Here is a 14,449-nt window from a genome sequence, read left to right as displayed (position 1 = left end):
AAGAAGAGAGGCTCTTGCCTCAGGTAGATATGTGACCTGGTACCCCAGGCTGGGGACCAATCACAGCCCTGTCACTACCCCCATGACCAATGGAGATACGTGGTGGTGCGCCAATGGGAGCGTGGGCATTGGTGGAAACATTGTAACAATTTGCCACAGGTTGGAAGAAGCGAGATGACCTTCTCACCCCATCCAGGCGGCTAACGCCAGTTCTTACACCCCTCAACTAGGGCAACGCCACCATAACTTTCTCTTGAGCGACAGAGGAGTCATCTTCAAGGTCCCGGTAGCAGTCCCCTATTTCAAAGAAAAGAAAGAGAAAAATAAAGATATGAGAGGGAATAGGTACAAAATAGGAGAGAGGAATGGAGGAACCCGAGAAAGCAGAGAAGAGAACCTTAAAGGCAGAATTAAAAGGCAGAGAAGAAAGAGGACAGAGGGTGTGTTTAGTTGTTGGTGCAGTAGGCAACAAGTTTCCTCCAGGTTGAGGGGACCACAACTCATTTTCCCACCTCAAACCAGATGTACTGTTATCAGTAAGCCTCTTTTCCCACCTTGTATCCTGAGATGTCCATTAATGGTCCTCACACCACCACATCAATTTGGCACACTAGGAGTGCCACCACATCAAACTGGCACGCTAGGAGTGCCACCACATACTTGTAGAGCAAAAAAGGCAAGCAAAAGCCCCTTGGAAGGTGAGAGGCTCAGCTTGTGAATAGGAGGGAGGGCGCCTCCTGCAGTCTGACCTGAGGTGAGCTGCTTCACCTTCTCCCTCCCCTACGCAGAGGTTAAACGGAGGTCACTTGAAGTAGCAGGTGCAGCCAGGGCACCAGAAGTTGGATTCCAATCGGGAATCTACCTCACAGTGACTGTGACTGGCTATAAAGGAGCCCCTATCTAAAGTATGCAACAGGGTACCTTAAATTCGACCCTAGAAGAGTCATGGTGTCATCTTTCAAGAGGTTTTGGTAGGTTGTGTATTTTATCAACAAAATAAAAACTGTCCAGTGGGAATGGTGGGGCACAGCTGTAGTCGCAGCAATCTGGTAGTCCAGAAAGGAAAAGAAGCTGAAGTTGGCGGCTAACCTGAACTTGGGAGGGAGGCTCTTGCTTCTGGCAGAAAACAGGTCTGGTACTTAAGGTGGGGACCAATGGAGACCCTGTTACCAGCTCCCTTCCAAACTGGCAGGGATGTGGCAGGCCAAAGGAGCTGGAGCTCTGGAGGACAGTGTAGTGAGTGGCAAAAATGATACAGAAAAGAGTGGTGTGGACAGGTATGGCAGCAAGGCTTCGCTCAAAGGCTTGTTCCACGTCCAAATAGCAGCTGCACCTTACCCCCTTGCAGGCAAGTTTAAAAATGTATCATTTCCCTTCAAAGTACTGCTCGGGTCATGACCTATCCCTTCTGACTCTCGGCAGCCTTTGATGTGGGTTTCTGAGAGCCTGAGGGATGTCTCTTAGGTGGTCCCGTGCCTGCATCTGTGATCCTTCTCTTGGCTCTGCTTAAACCTTGGTTAAGTGCTGCTGGGGCTACCGGGAACAGAACTGGTACTGAGGCTGTAAACCTTTGTCTTGGAGAGCCTTGTCCTTGCCCTGAGAGGTTAAGTGGAGGTTTGCAAACTTTGACCTCTGACAAGCCTCAACCTTTAATTTAGTTACCAGTCCTCTGCCTACTTCATGCATTAGCATGAACACGTACACGCACATGCACGCGCACGTACATGCACGCGCACGCGCTTCCATACTTTGACCTCCATAGAGGCAACGGAGCACTCTGAAGACATTCTAACCCTACCTGCAGTAGCCTGGTTTCTTTACTGAAAAAGAGATCCTTAGGCAGTTCCTCAGCATCAAGGCCAGGGGCTCTGCTCCTGAATGGTAGGGGCCCTAGCAGTACCCATACGATTGCTGTCCTTTGAGTCTCACGTCTGCTTCCACTGTAACATAGCTGCTGCCCGCCCCGCCCCGCCCCCCACGGGCTGCAGAGACAGTTCAGAGGCTAGGAGCTCAGATTCTTCTTCCAAAGGATGGGGACTTACACCAGGTAGTCACAACTGCCTACAACTGCAACTCCAGCGCTCTGGGCTCAGTATGGATGGATCGTTAAAAGCCAACCCCTCACGTATGTCCCGTGAACTCTGTCCGCATCCCTGCATTGCAGGCGCTGTCCTGAGATGCTGTGCTTCTTTCCTGGTTTCACTATCCTCTTACTAGATTCACATAACACCCTCCTGACAGGAAGACTTTCAAGATCCCTGTTTTAGACTAACTCAGAGCCACTTTGGTTCTGTGTCCTTTGGCCCTGGCTTGTTAAAAACAAACAAACAAACAAACACCCAAAAAATTAACATTCTTTTCAAAACTCCATGCGTATGAGTGTTTTGCCTGTATGTATGTCTGGCAGATGCCAGAAGAGGGTGCTAGGTTCCCAGGAGTTGTTATAGACAATTGTGAGCCGTGTGGGTGCCCGCAACTGAACCCAGGTCCTTTGCAAGAGCAGCAAAGCTAAGTGCTCTTAACTGCTGAGCTAGCTCTCTCTAATTGGCTCCTAGCCATTCCATCTGTTAAAGTGTGGAGGCCTAAGACTTTTTTTTTTAACCCAGCAAACAAAATTAGAGTCATGGCTCATGAGCGGAAGGATGGATACCCTTATAGATAAACAGGTAAATGAATGATTTACTAAGAGACGTGGCTCACATGATTATGAAGGCTGAGAAATCCCGTGACAGGGCGTTTCCTGATTCAAGACCCTGGGATGTCAGTAGCGTGATTCAGTTCAGATCTAAAGGCCTCTGAGCCAGAGGAGCTGCTGAGGTAAATGTCACTTCAAGGCTGGGGGTGGGGTCGGGGTGGTCTAAGCATTTTGAGAAACACTGGTGTGAACTCTGGGGTCCAAAGGCTAGAGAGCCCAGGATTCTGACAGCCAAACATTGCAGGGAGAGAAGAGGAGGGAGAGAGGGAAAAGGAGAAGGGGAGGGAAAGAGGGAGAGAAGGGGATGGAGAGAGGGAGAGAGGGAAAGAGAGAGGAAGAGAGAGGAGGGGAGGGAGGGACAGAAGGATAGAGAGAGGGAGAGAGGGAGGGAGAGAGAGGAGGAAGGGAGGGAGAGAGAGAGAGGGAGCGAAAGTGAGAATTTTCTCTTGTTTTGTTTAATTGGGCTCTCAGCCAATTATGTAGTGTCTTACAATGAAGACAGGGTGCTACATAAGGCAGCTGTAAAAGTGCCAGGGAGGCATGTCCTCAGGCTGTGAAGTGACAGGAAGGAGATCCAGTGAACTTGACTTTGGGCTCTTTGCTCAAGAGGCCACTCTTAGGAAGGCTTCTAAGTGGGTTTCTCCCTCCCTCTCCGGCCACTCGTTCTCCCCCTTCCCCTTCTCTGTTTCTTTCTTTGACCTGTTTTTTTAATGGCTAGTCCAGGCTAGCCTTAGACTGTCACACTACCTTCCTCAGCCTTCTAATGGTTGGCAAATACAACCATGTGCCAACACACCCAGCACTTTTATGTCTTTGTTTTTTTTTTTTTTTTTAAAGCAAGCAAGCAAACAAAAACTGGCAACGAGATAGCTACAGGGGGAGGCCCTGAAGGTACAGAGCAAGCTGAGGTGAAGTGGGAGATTTGGAGGATGGGTAACTAGTTTGCATGCCCTCTTCACCAGACAGTGGAATTCACTAGATGGAGGCCACTGTCCCAGATCCTGATACAAGGGGACAGAACATTTCCCGAGGAGAAGCAGAGCGGCTCTTGACACAGTGGGGTGGGGTGTGAAGAGCAGGACTGGGACATGGAAGAGGGATTCCTGGGAAAGGAGTGGGAAGGGAAAGGCTGGGACACCCCTGCCCAGGGTCTTGCAGAGGCTGGGGGATGGGCTTGACTTTCCCGTGTGCTCCCCTAGTTGGCTCTTGCCAAGGCCTTACTACTTATTAACTCAGGAGATGCAAACCGTTACGGTAGTGAAAGCGATACATTTTACAGGCTCATAAACTCATAGACTCCAAGGCTAGCCTAACAGTTTTATTGGCCGGCTTGCTGCCCTCTGCAAATGGTGATTCCCTGCCTTAGGGGGGTGGAAGGCAGGGTAATTAAGAGGGTGGCAGATTCCTACTCTGACCTGACCCGCTTCTGGGGAAGTTTTGATAACAGTCTGTGATCTAAAAGAAAGTGCTAGGGGCTGGGGATTTAGCTCAGTGGTAGAGCGCTTACCTAGGAAGCGCAAGGCCCTGGGTTCGGTCCCCAGCTCCGGGGGGGGGTGGGGGGGGTGGGGGGGTGGGGAAGAACCAAAAAAAAAAAAAAAAAAAAAAAAAAAGAAAGTGCTTTGCTTTCTGTCTGTGTTAGTGGTGGCCGGGTGGAGGGCCCCAGCAGGTTCCAGCGGAGGAGAGGCTTGGAGACTGGAGGTTGTCAGTAGAGCACTTGCCTGGCATGCGTGAAATTCCTGTTCACTTTCCAGTACCACTGTCAACAGACACAGAGACATACGCGGAAAAAAAAGACCTCTGAGTGGGTTAGCACTAAGGATGGCTGGCACAGTGAGGCACAATGGCGGACATCCGTAATGCCAGTACTCAGGAGGCAGAGGCAGGAGGTTCGCTGCAAGTTCAAGAACTGGCTGTTTTATATACATGGAGTTCCGGGCCAGCCTGAGCGGCTGAGACCAGGTCTTGAGAAAGTAAGGAAGACAGAGATATGGCTGTTACAGGAAATGAAGATGCTATTAAATATTTCATTCCTGGGATGGAATGATTGTTAAGAGCACTGACTGCTCTTCCAGAGGTCCTGAGTTCAATTCCCAGCAACCACATGGTGGCTCACAACTATCTGTAATGGGTGTGTCTGAAAACAGCGACAGTTTACTCACATACATAAAACAAGTAAATAGATTTTCAAAAAATATTTCATTCCTTATAGCTATAAATCAAGCTGAATATATATTTGTAGTAAGGAATTTGAACAATATCAGAAATTCAGGTACGCCCACAAATATGTCTATTACTGCAACCAATAATTGCTAATATTTGTATGTGTGTTCTTATACAGACTATAAGAATATCACCTAAAGTCATGGTATTGCAACTAGAATCCATACTTTAAAAAAATTTATGGGCTGGGGATTTAGCTCAGTGGTAGAGCGCTTACCTAGGAAGCGCAAGGCCCTGGGTTCGGTCCCCAGCTCCGAAAAAAAAGAACCAAAAAAAAATTTCTTATTTATTATATACAAGTGCACTGTCGCTGTCTTCAGACACACCAGAAGAGGGCATCAGATCCCATTACAGATGGTTGTGAGCCACCATGTGGTTGCTGGGAATTGAACTCAGGACCTCTGGAAGAGCAGTCAGTGCTCTTAACCTCTGAGCCACCTCTACAGCCCCAGAATCCATACTTTTAATGGTGATGGGCCAGTGGGTCAGTTAGTAAAGTGCTTCCTGTAAAAACACAAGAACCCAAGGAGAAGCCAGGCATGACGGTCCATGATCGTAATCCCAGCACGGAGGAAGCACCTGCGACTTGTTGGCTAAGCAGTCTAGCCAATTGGTGAGCTTCAGGTTCAGCGAGACATCCTGTCTCAGAAAAATGAGGGGAAGAAGCAACTGAGGAGGACACTTGACCTCAACACACAGGTGCACCTGTGAGTGCTTGAACCCAAGCACAAACAAACACGCCTAACCTTCAGTTTATTGTTTTAGGATAACTATTAATATGCAACCCCAAAGAATAATCCAGGAAGACCAATGTAATCTTTGTTTTTCCTTGCCATAAAACATCTTATAAAAATAAAGCATAATAGCCCACCATGATATTGATTTTTTTTTGTTGTTGTTCTTTTTTTTCGGAGCTGGGACCGAACCCAGGGCCTTGCGCTTCCTAGGTAAGCGCTCTACCACTGAGCTAAATCCCCAGCCCCGATATTGATATTTTTAAGCTAATGGCTTTAGTGAGGTTTCTTTTTTTTTTTTCTTCTTTTTTTTTTTTGGTTCTTTTTTTTTCGGAGCTGGGGACTGAACCCAGGGCCTTGCGCTTCCTAGGCAAGCGCTCTACCACTGAGCTAAATCCCCAACCCCTTTAGTGAGGTTTCTTATGTGTTTGTATGTATGTGCTTCATCACGCACATGTGCATCCACAACCAGCCATGACGAGGACCAGTTCCACCATATGAATCCCTTATGTTCCCCCTTTCATGATAAAACTCCCCTGGCTTCTCATGTCCCCCAGTCACTAACCAATGGTACTTTTTCTTTATTTCTGTGTTTGACATTTTTCAAAGATAGTCTATGAATAAATCATGCTGTCAAAGGACATCTAGAGTATGTCCAGTTTTTTTGGTTTCTATGAATAAACATTTGTATACAGTTTTATTTTAAAGGTTCATTTGTTTTTATTTTATGTGCAAGAATGCCTGCGCATATGTATGTGTACTGTACGTGTGTGTGTGTGGTGCCCACGGAGGCCAGAAGAGGCCATTGGAACCTCTGAAATCAAAATTACAGATGGTTGTAAACCTTTATGTGAACGTTAGAAGCTGAACTAGAGTCCTCTGCAAGAGCAGCCAGCGCCGAGCTGTCTCTCTAGCCCACATGTACTGGTTTTTAATGTTAAAGATATAGGTCTTCCATCTCGGGGTCGAATCCTCATAGTGTGACTACTGCATTCCGTGTTTTCTCATCTATAGTTTGTAAGCCCCAATCACAGGTCTGAACTTAAAGCCTCCATCCGTGCTTTGGAGCTGAGGTCGTGCTTTTCAGTTAGAGACACCTATGGGATAGACACATCCCTGGGATATCACATGGGAGCTCAGGAGAGAGGCCTGGGCTGGAAGGAGTATTTGGAAGACATCAGTGTAAAGGTGATATCAGATGCTTCCGTGGGGGCAGGTAGCAGGACTATGTTCTGGGTCCCTATGCTGCCTGCTCAAACCTCCTTGGTTTTGTTTCCATCTGGGACTGTATCTCTCTGCTTCCCCAGTTTTTCTCCAAGAATGGGCTTGCCTGAAGGTGGCTGGGCCCTAACTGACCCTGTCCGCAGTAAACGTTTATTGCGTTAGGGCTATGAGCCGAACGTTACTTTGTGCTCTGAAGAGATAGTAGAAAGTAAGACATGATAATCTCTTCTCCCATCTATCAAGCAAATGTTTTAATGGAGGGAGAGACAGACGAGTCATTAAATCAAGAAAACACTGATTTTTAAGATGGTCATAAATACTAGGTAGAAGCACACAGGTAGGCAAGGTGAATAAGAATAGAGAGTAAGGCCAATGCTGTTTTGTACAGGGCAGCCAGAGAAACCTCTCTAAGAAGTTAAATACTGTGATCCTAATGCTGTAGGTTGAAACCTGATCCCCAGTGTGACAGTGCCTGGTGGTGGGGCTTTTAAGAACCCACAGGTGCACCTGCCCTGGTGTGGGAAGGACTCTATGTCCTGCGACACCCCCGTGTGTCTGTGCTATTACTCTCAGACTATTGACGCAATGCTTCCCAAGGAATTGGAGTTTCCCAGGAAGCTCATTCCGCAGGAAGGGAATGGTTGAAACCTGGTGCCAGCCAGAAGAGGAAGCTATCTCCAGGGAAGAGATTCTACTCATTTCTGATAACTTACAACGCTTGCAGGAAAAGGCTGGAGTTTAGGCAGTGAGGGCCAGTGATGGGCAGGACCACAATCGACCAGGACTGCTTACTCATACACACTTCCTGCCTTCTGTTTCAACCTGAACCTCATGCCAAGACAGCAAAGATCTGTGGGTCACTGGATCTTTAGAAAAATGTATTCCTCTTCCCAAGATGGCCACATTGAACAAATCTCCTTTCTCTGCCTTTTATTGTTGTTGCTGTTATTATTCTCATTATTATTATTATTATTATTATTATTATTATTATTATTCCATAGATGACTGAATTTAGCTTGACAGAGAACCATGAGAACTAAGTTTCTTTCCTTTCAAAGCCACCCAGTTTGTTAGAAACACAGAAAAACAGAAAAAACTTGAGCTATGACATTTGAACAAACACTGGAAGGAGAAAAGACGGCTAGTATGAGTGCCTGAAGACATTTCAAATTGAACAAGATGTGTATGGGAGGGCACAGAGAGAATGCTTTTCATTCATTATAAAATATAAATATATAAGAAATATATTTTTATATTTATATAATATATAAGTAAAAACTTATGTTTATGTTATATGTAAGTATATATTATATCTTGTATAGTATATTATATATTGCATTATATATTAACATACTAATATGAATAAGGAGTATATAACATTATTTATATTATATGAATAAATGTAATAAAAATCAAGATATTATATAGTCTATAGAAATAATTTTATATATGTATATACTTATATATATATGTACATATATAAAATATAATCTTGAGGCTGGAGAGATGGCATAGTAGCTAAGACTGCTTGTTCCATGATCAAGAAGACCAGAGTTTGGATCCCAGCACCCATGTAACAAGTTGTATGTTCCTATAAATAAGTGTAACCTCAGCTCTGAGGTGGGCTGAGACAGGATTGTGGAGGTTTACTGGCTTCCAGCCTAGTTATGAAAATGAGAGCCCCAGTTTCAGGGAGAGACCCTGCCTCTGAAGGAATAGGTGGAGAATTATAGAAGACACCCAATGCTCTCTTTGGGGCCCACATGAGCATAAATACCCGCACCTGTGTGTGTGTGTGTGTGTGTATAATTTGATCTTTTAGAAACGTTGGCCTAGAACTCACAGAGACCTGCTTGGCTCTGCCTCCAGAGTACATACCATCAAGCCTGGTCTTCACGCACTATCTTATCAAATCTTCATTATGACTGCAAAGTGCACATTATCAGTGCTATCTCAAAGATGAAGAAATAAGGCAAAATGTGTATGCCTTGTAAATAATTTTCTTTTCTTTTTCTTTTTTTCTTTTCTTTTTTTTTTTTTTTTTTTTGGTTCTTTTTTTCGGAGCTGGGGACCGAACCCAGGGCCTTGTGCTTCCTAGGCAAGCGTTCTACCACTGAGCTAAATCCCCAACCCCGTAAATAATTTTCAATCTTCAAATAATTTTCTAAATAAGAAAAGGAAGAGGGAAAAAGTAACTGAAAATCCCTCAGAGAAAACAAATGTAGGCTGTTTTACAGTTTTCCTGAGTTTAAAAACTGTTCACAAAAACACAATTAATTGAAAAAAACAAACAAGAAACTGGGACCATAGGCCACACACTTCTGAAACTTGCCTTTTTCCTCTAAGTGGTACATCTTGGTTGGTATAGTTAAGTCTTCCTACTCAGGAACTCAGGGTTAGACAGAACTGGTGGTGGGGCTTTTTTATTGCAAGTTGAAAACCCGTGTGGGCAATTTAGTGAGACTGCGACAAAACCTCAAAGTAGTTGAGCGTGTGTGAGGCCCTGGCACAGAAAAAAAGAAAAGCTGGTTTTTGGGAGTTGACTTCACACTGACCTGTTGGGTCTCCTTTTTTAAGAGGAGGGCAGAGGACAAAAGATTCTGCAGTGTCATGCTAATAAGTAGGGAACATCACTCCCTCTCCGCCCCGTGACTATCTGGAACGTTAGCAAGGTCCAGCTTTATTTTACTTGGATCGAGGCAGCAGTGTTAGCAATTCAGGTGACACACTGCTTTACCAGAAAACTTCAGCAGGCAGAGACGTCAGGAACCTGGCTCAAAACGAGGGGCGGGGCTACAGGGTAGATAGGCGGGGCGCCTGCGAGGCGGGGCGGGGCGCACGATTGGTAGGCTGGGCGTGGCGTGACGTACGAGGCGCCCGAGCTAGGCTCCTCCTCGCCGCGCCAAGCCCCGCCCCTCTGCCCTGAGCCGCTCTGGTCTTTTGCGGCGCGCGCGCGCGCAGCGATGGCGGAGGCGGTGGAGCGCACAGACGAGCTGGTCCGGGAGTACCTGCTCTTCCGTGGCTTCACGCACACACTGCGGCAGCTGGATGCCGAGATCAAGGCGGACAAAGAGAAGGGGTTCCGGGTGAGGGGCCTGCAGGGGCGGCGGAGGCGGCTAGGGGGGCGGGCCTCCTGCTCCAACACTGCCCTCCTGGGCGAGGGCGGCGCTGTCACTGCGTGGTAGGGGACTGTAGACGTCTCCTGTCTAGCCCTCGCTTGACATAACATACGAGGAACTGAGGGCGGGAGATGGTCGTGACTTGCCCGAAGTTGCTCAGTGAGTGAGTCAGGAGCATCGGGACTCGGGTCCCTGATTCCTGGTCCAGGGCTTCACTCTATTCCAGCCTCTCAGCAGGTGCTGTCCAATGGTTGGCCGGGATGGGTACAACGCTTTAAGAGCCAAGGTTGAACACAAGGCTGAATTTCAAATATTGGCTCTCTGTAGCAGCGGGAGCAAAGGGGCCTGCACCAGAACGCTGGGTTGAGGTCTGGGGTGGGGGTTATAAGAATGGTATTATTAAGGGAATCACCAGCAGATTTCCTATTGCATGCTTTGAGGCACAAACTTCTCTGATACTATTTTCCATTGAGAGGTGCTTGGGATTTCTTTGCTTACGATTTGTATGTTTGTATGTGCAGAGTTAACTTGGTCTTGGGCAGGTGGGTTGAGGGAGGTCGGTGAGCTAGTTGCTGGAGCATCAGAAGGAAGTTAGAATATTGGTTCCTACTTTGCGAGTTTAGTGGTTACTTGGTGGCAAAGCAAAGCATTTCCCTGCTCCAGACAGCAGTGTCCTGTTGGATGGACACAGAGTCTCCAAAACACTGTCTCGGTGTGATTGTCTTTGGCTGAAGGGAGCAGCCACTGAGGCTCGGGTGGGACTCTGACGACCTGCAGGAACCGGTAATCACTGTGTTTCTTGGAATCGGGAAACTGTGGAGCTGGGACAAGGACCTGGTGATTGTCTCTGGCTCATTTGATCTTACTTATTTTTACGATGTGAAGCAATCAAGACTGCTGTTGTAGGGACATTGCCAAGTTGGTCAAGGAGACCTAACACCTGAGCCAAAGCTCTTGCCTACTGGAATTTCTGAACTTGCTAGAGCTCCAAGCCCTATATCTAGCATGAGAAAATAATTTGAAAGCTATTATGTTAACATAGCCTGGGAATTTTATAGGTTGCCAGCTGAATTATGTTTTTACATCGGGGAGCCATAGGAAGAAGTTATGTATAGTGAGGTGAGAATTTCCTTCTGTCTTCGGCCACCTCCAATTCTGTCTCTCCCTAGGTGGACAAAATTGTGGACCAGTTACAACAGCTGATGCAGGTATATGACTTGGCTGCCCTTCGGGATTATTGGAGCTACCTGGAACGCAGGCTCTTCAGCCGCCTGGAGGACATATATCGACCCACCATCAACAAACTGAAAACCAGCCTGTTCCGCTTTTATCTAGTCTACACAATCCAGGTACTTCTTGTTTTGACTGTTTCCCTTTCCCCCACGTCTGCTGATCTGTAGGTCATCTGATCGGATTTCACCAGTTCTCTGTCCCTTTGGTTTTAAGCACATAAACATGCATAGCATTTTAAAGAATATAAACTTCGAATAATAATAAAAAAATGTAGCTGGGGCTGGCAGTGGGGGTGCACACCTTCATTCCCTGCACTCTGGAGGCAGAGGCAGGCGGATCTCTGAGCTCCAGTCTAGCTCCGGCTGCAGGGTGAATTCTAGGAGAGCCAGGGCTGCACAGAGAAACCCTGTCTCTAAACACCAAACAACATGTAGCTAACTTGGGGAAGTAATTTGGATTATTTGAGCATCACTTGGGGATTGTTTTCAGGATGGCATTTGTCGTTAGAACCTCAGTTTACTTTCAATTTTGAAACTGGGTGGGTCTCATTTGCCCCAGGCTGGCGTCAGACTTTATATGTAATTGAGGATGACCTTGAACTTCTGTATTTCAAGTGCTAGGTGTACAGGCGTGCCTGGTTTTATTCGGTGCTGGGGATTGAACCTGGGAGACATTTAAATGCCCTACCAACTGAGCTGTCCCCAACCCCAGAACTTCAGGCCATGGTTTCCTTCACATTGTGGAGTTTGTCGATACTGTGCCATAACTGGCCTGCCAGGAGATATGCAAAGGCTGTCTGCTCTGCAACAGTGAAGAGCCTGACCTGGGGACTTGCCTTTCTCCCCACTCGCAACCCTCTTTTGTATCTTGGCAGACAAACCGAAATGACAAGGCACAGGAGTTCTTTGCAAAGCAGGCTACGGAGCTCCAGAACCAGGCTGAATGGAAGGATTGGTTCGTCCTGCCCTTCTTGCCGTCCCCGGACACCAACCCTACCTTCGCTACCTACTTCTCCCGACAGTGGGCTGACACCTTCATTATTTCCCTGCACAACTTCCTGAGTGTCCTCTTCCAGTGCATGCATATCCTTTGATGCTGCCCCATGTGGCTGTGGCCGTTGTCGGAGGCACCCAGATACTGAGATCGGTGGCCACTGCTCATGGGACACCCATTTCTTTCACAAAACCCCCAAAGATCACTCACGTGTCACGTGAGGGACTTGACAAGCTGTGGTTGTTTTTTGTCACGAGTCCAGGGAGTCATAATTCCTAGTTCTGCATCTGCGGTGTTAGTAATAGCTGATATGCATGGGTAAGGAAGTCATTAGCTTCTGGGTGCTGGTACTGGCTCAGTCAGGAAACTCAAGGGTGAGGAGCAGCCAGGCATGAGAGTATCCTCTCTGCATAGCACATGTTTGGGGGGGAGGGGCGTGGTGTTGCTTGATTTTGGGGTTTGGTGGCAGATGAAAACAGTTTTGGGGTGGAGCTTTCAGCCCGAGCTCGCGTCTGGATAGCCTTTTGGGACAGTGACATCAGTGTGCCTCAACTTGCCGGAGTGTAGAGTGGCTTTATTTTCAGAGCTTGAGAGGGAGAGGGAGAGGAAACATCACTGTAATTCGCTGCCTACAACTATGTTGTTGAAGGCCCAAGATCTGATGTGAGAATATGGCTGCCTGGTGAGGCACTGATAAATTCGGGCGTGGTAGAGGCCCAGCCACTGCGGCTGGGTTGACCTCTGGGAGGGACATGTTCTGATGGAGGTTCCTGCCTTTGCTTTTTTTTTTTTTTCTTCCCTCTTCCTGTTGTGGATAAGTGTGAATCCGCCCTTCTGAGGAGAACTTAGCATGGCCACATGGGCCTTCCAGGGCAGCTCGAACCTGTTGTTCATTATCTTTTCAGAGCAAAGCAGGTCATGACCCTGCAAACTAGGTCATGCACGTTGGAGCTGCAGTTTGCTTCCTACCGGCTCTGCCCTTCCAACAGAACTCTGGGCAGCCGCTGGGAAGGAGCAGTGCCCTAAGCTGGAACATTGGTGTTCATGGGCTGGTGTGTGGCTATGCAGTCTGCAGAGTGTTATCCATTTGCATTTTTGCCAGGGAGAAAGAGACAGCCTGGAGAAGGGGAAGGCCTAGTGGCGGATTCTGCTTCCAGTTTCGCTTCCAGCTGGATGTTGGCATGGACCTCACTAAAGCTTAGATTGGGAAGTCTACTGAACACTAGCTCTTTGCTGGGGGAGCGGGGGGGGGGGGGCTGAGTTTGGGGTTTATATCTTATGCAAGAGTTGGCCAGGCAGATTGTCATGTGTCTCTGAGTCCAAAGGAGTCAGGTGGTCTAGAGTGGCAGGCCCAGGCATTGGGAAGAGACTCTTTCCTTTCCACAGCCCTCTGTTCCCTGGGTCTCATATTTGGATGTTTGGCAGTGAAGGACTTTGAAGTCTTGCCAGGCAGACACTTATTCTTTAACTTTGTGCACCGGTGCCTGTGATCCTGAACTTTGATGCGGAGTGCCAGAGGACCAACCAGGTCCAGGAAGAAAATGAGGTTCTGCGTCAGAAGGTTCGTTCCGAGCAGGCCTGCTCCTTGGGAAGCACTTCTGCTGCTGGGTAGCAGTGGGAGCTGGGTAAATAGAGAAAAGGTGAACCGTTCGCAGATGAAAGTGAATCACCAAGGCTTGGGGAGCTGGGGCTCCACCAGCTCTGATTACCAGAGCCAGGATTAATGCTAGACATCAGGTGTGCCTCACAAGCAAGAACAAACCTGTAAGAATTAAAGGACAGCATGTGTTTGCAACACTCTGCCCTTCTCATCCAGTTTCCTTATGTGTGGCATGTGGGTGTAGGCACCCATGCAGGCCAGAAGAGGGAGTCAGATCCCTTGGAGCTAGAGTTAAAACCCGTCATCCACCTGATGTGGGTCCTCTGCAAGGGCAGCTCTCACTCTTAACTGCTAAACCATCTCTCCAGCCCCGTTAGCTGTCCTCCCGGTGGTTTCCCCCGTAGCCACCCTTACAGTGTTTATAAGCTAGGTAGAATTGTTCTGATTCAGCAACACACTTGATAAAAGAGGCGCTCCAGGACGCCTGTGTTTGCTTTCATGGTTTGCCCCACGAGTCTCCCCGTCTTGGAAGGAAGATCTGTGTCAGTGATATTGCTGAAGAAAGTAAGCTCATAAGCTGTTTGGGGGAGGTGGGTTTAAGGTTCTTGGATGCTGCATCATCGTCTTCAGG

General features: G+C 47.6%; 1 protein-coding gene across 3 annotated transcripts in view; it reads left to right on the top strand.

Annotated features, from left to right (window-relative positions):
* The first annotated feature begins 9,810 nt into the window (after nt 1–9,810).
* Wdr91 (WD repeat domain 91) overlaps nt 9,811–14,449 on the top strand; it is a 37,367-nt gene continuing 32,728 nt past the window's right edge. The window contains exons 1-4 of one of the 3 annotated variants that reach the window (XM_087657219.1): nt 9,811–10,229; nt 11,162–11,341; nt 12,100–12,307; nt 13,697–13,779. In XM_087657219.1, the coding sequence (XP_087513345.1) occupies nt 11,195–11,341; nt 12,100–12,307; nt 13,697–13,779 (438 nt within the window). In that variant the 5' untranslated portion in view covers nt 9,811–10,229; nt 11,162–11,194. 3 annotated transcript variants of the gene reach the window in all.

Source organism: Rattus norvegicus, chromosome 4, assembly GCF_021556685.1.
Source record: "Rattus norvegicus strain SHRSP/BbbUtx chromosome 4, alternate assembly SHRSP_T2T, whole genome shotgun sequence".
In the NCBI taxonomy this organism is placed as follows: domain Eukaryota; kingdom Metazoa; phylum Chordata; class Mammalia; order Rodentia; family Muridae; genus Rattus; species Rattus norvegicus.
Note: the sequence above shows the minus strand (reverse complement) of the source record. Positions and strands in the feature narration are given on the sequence as shown.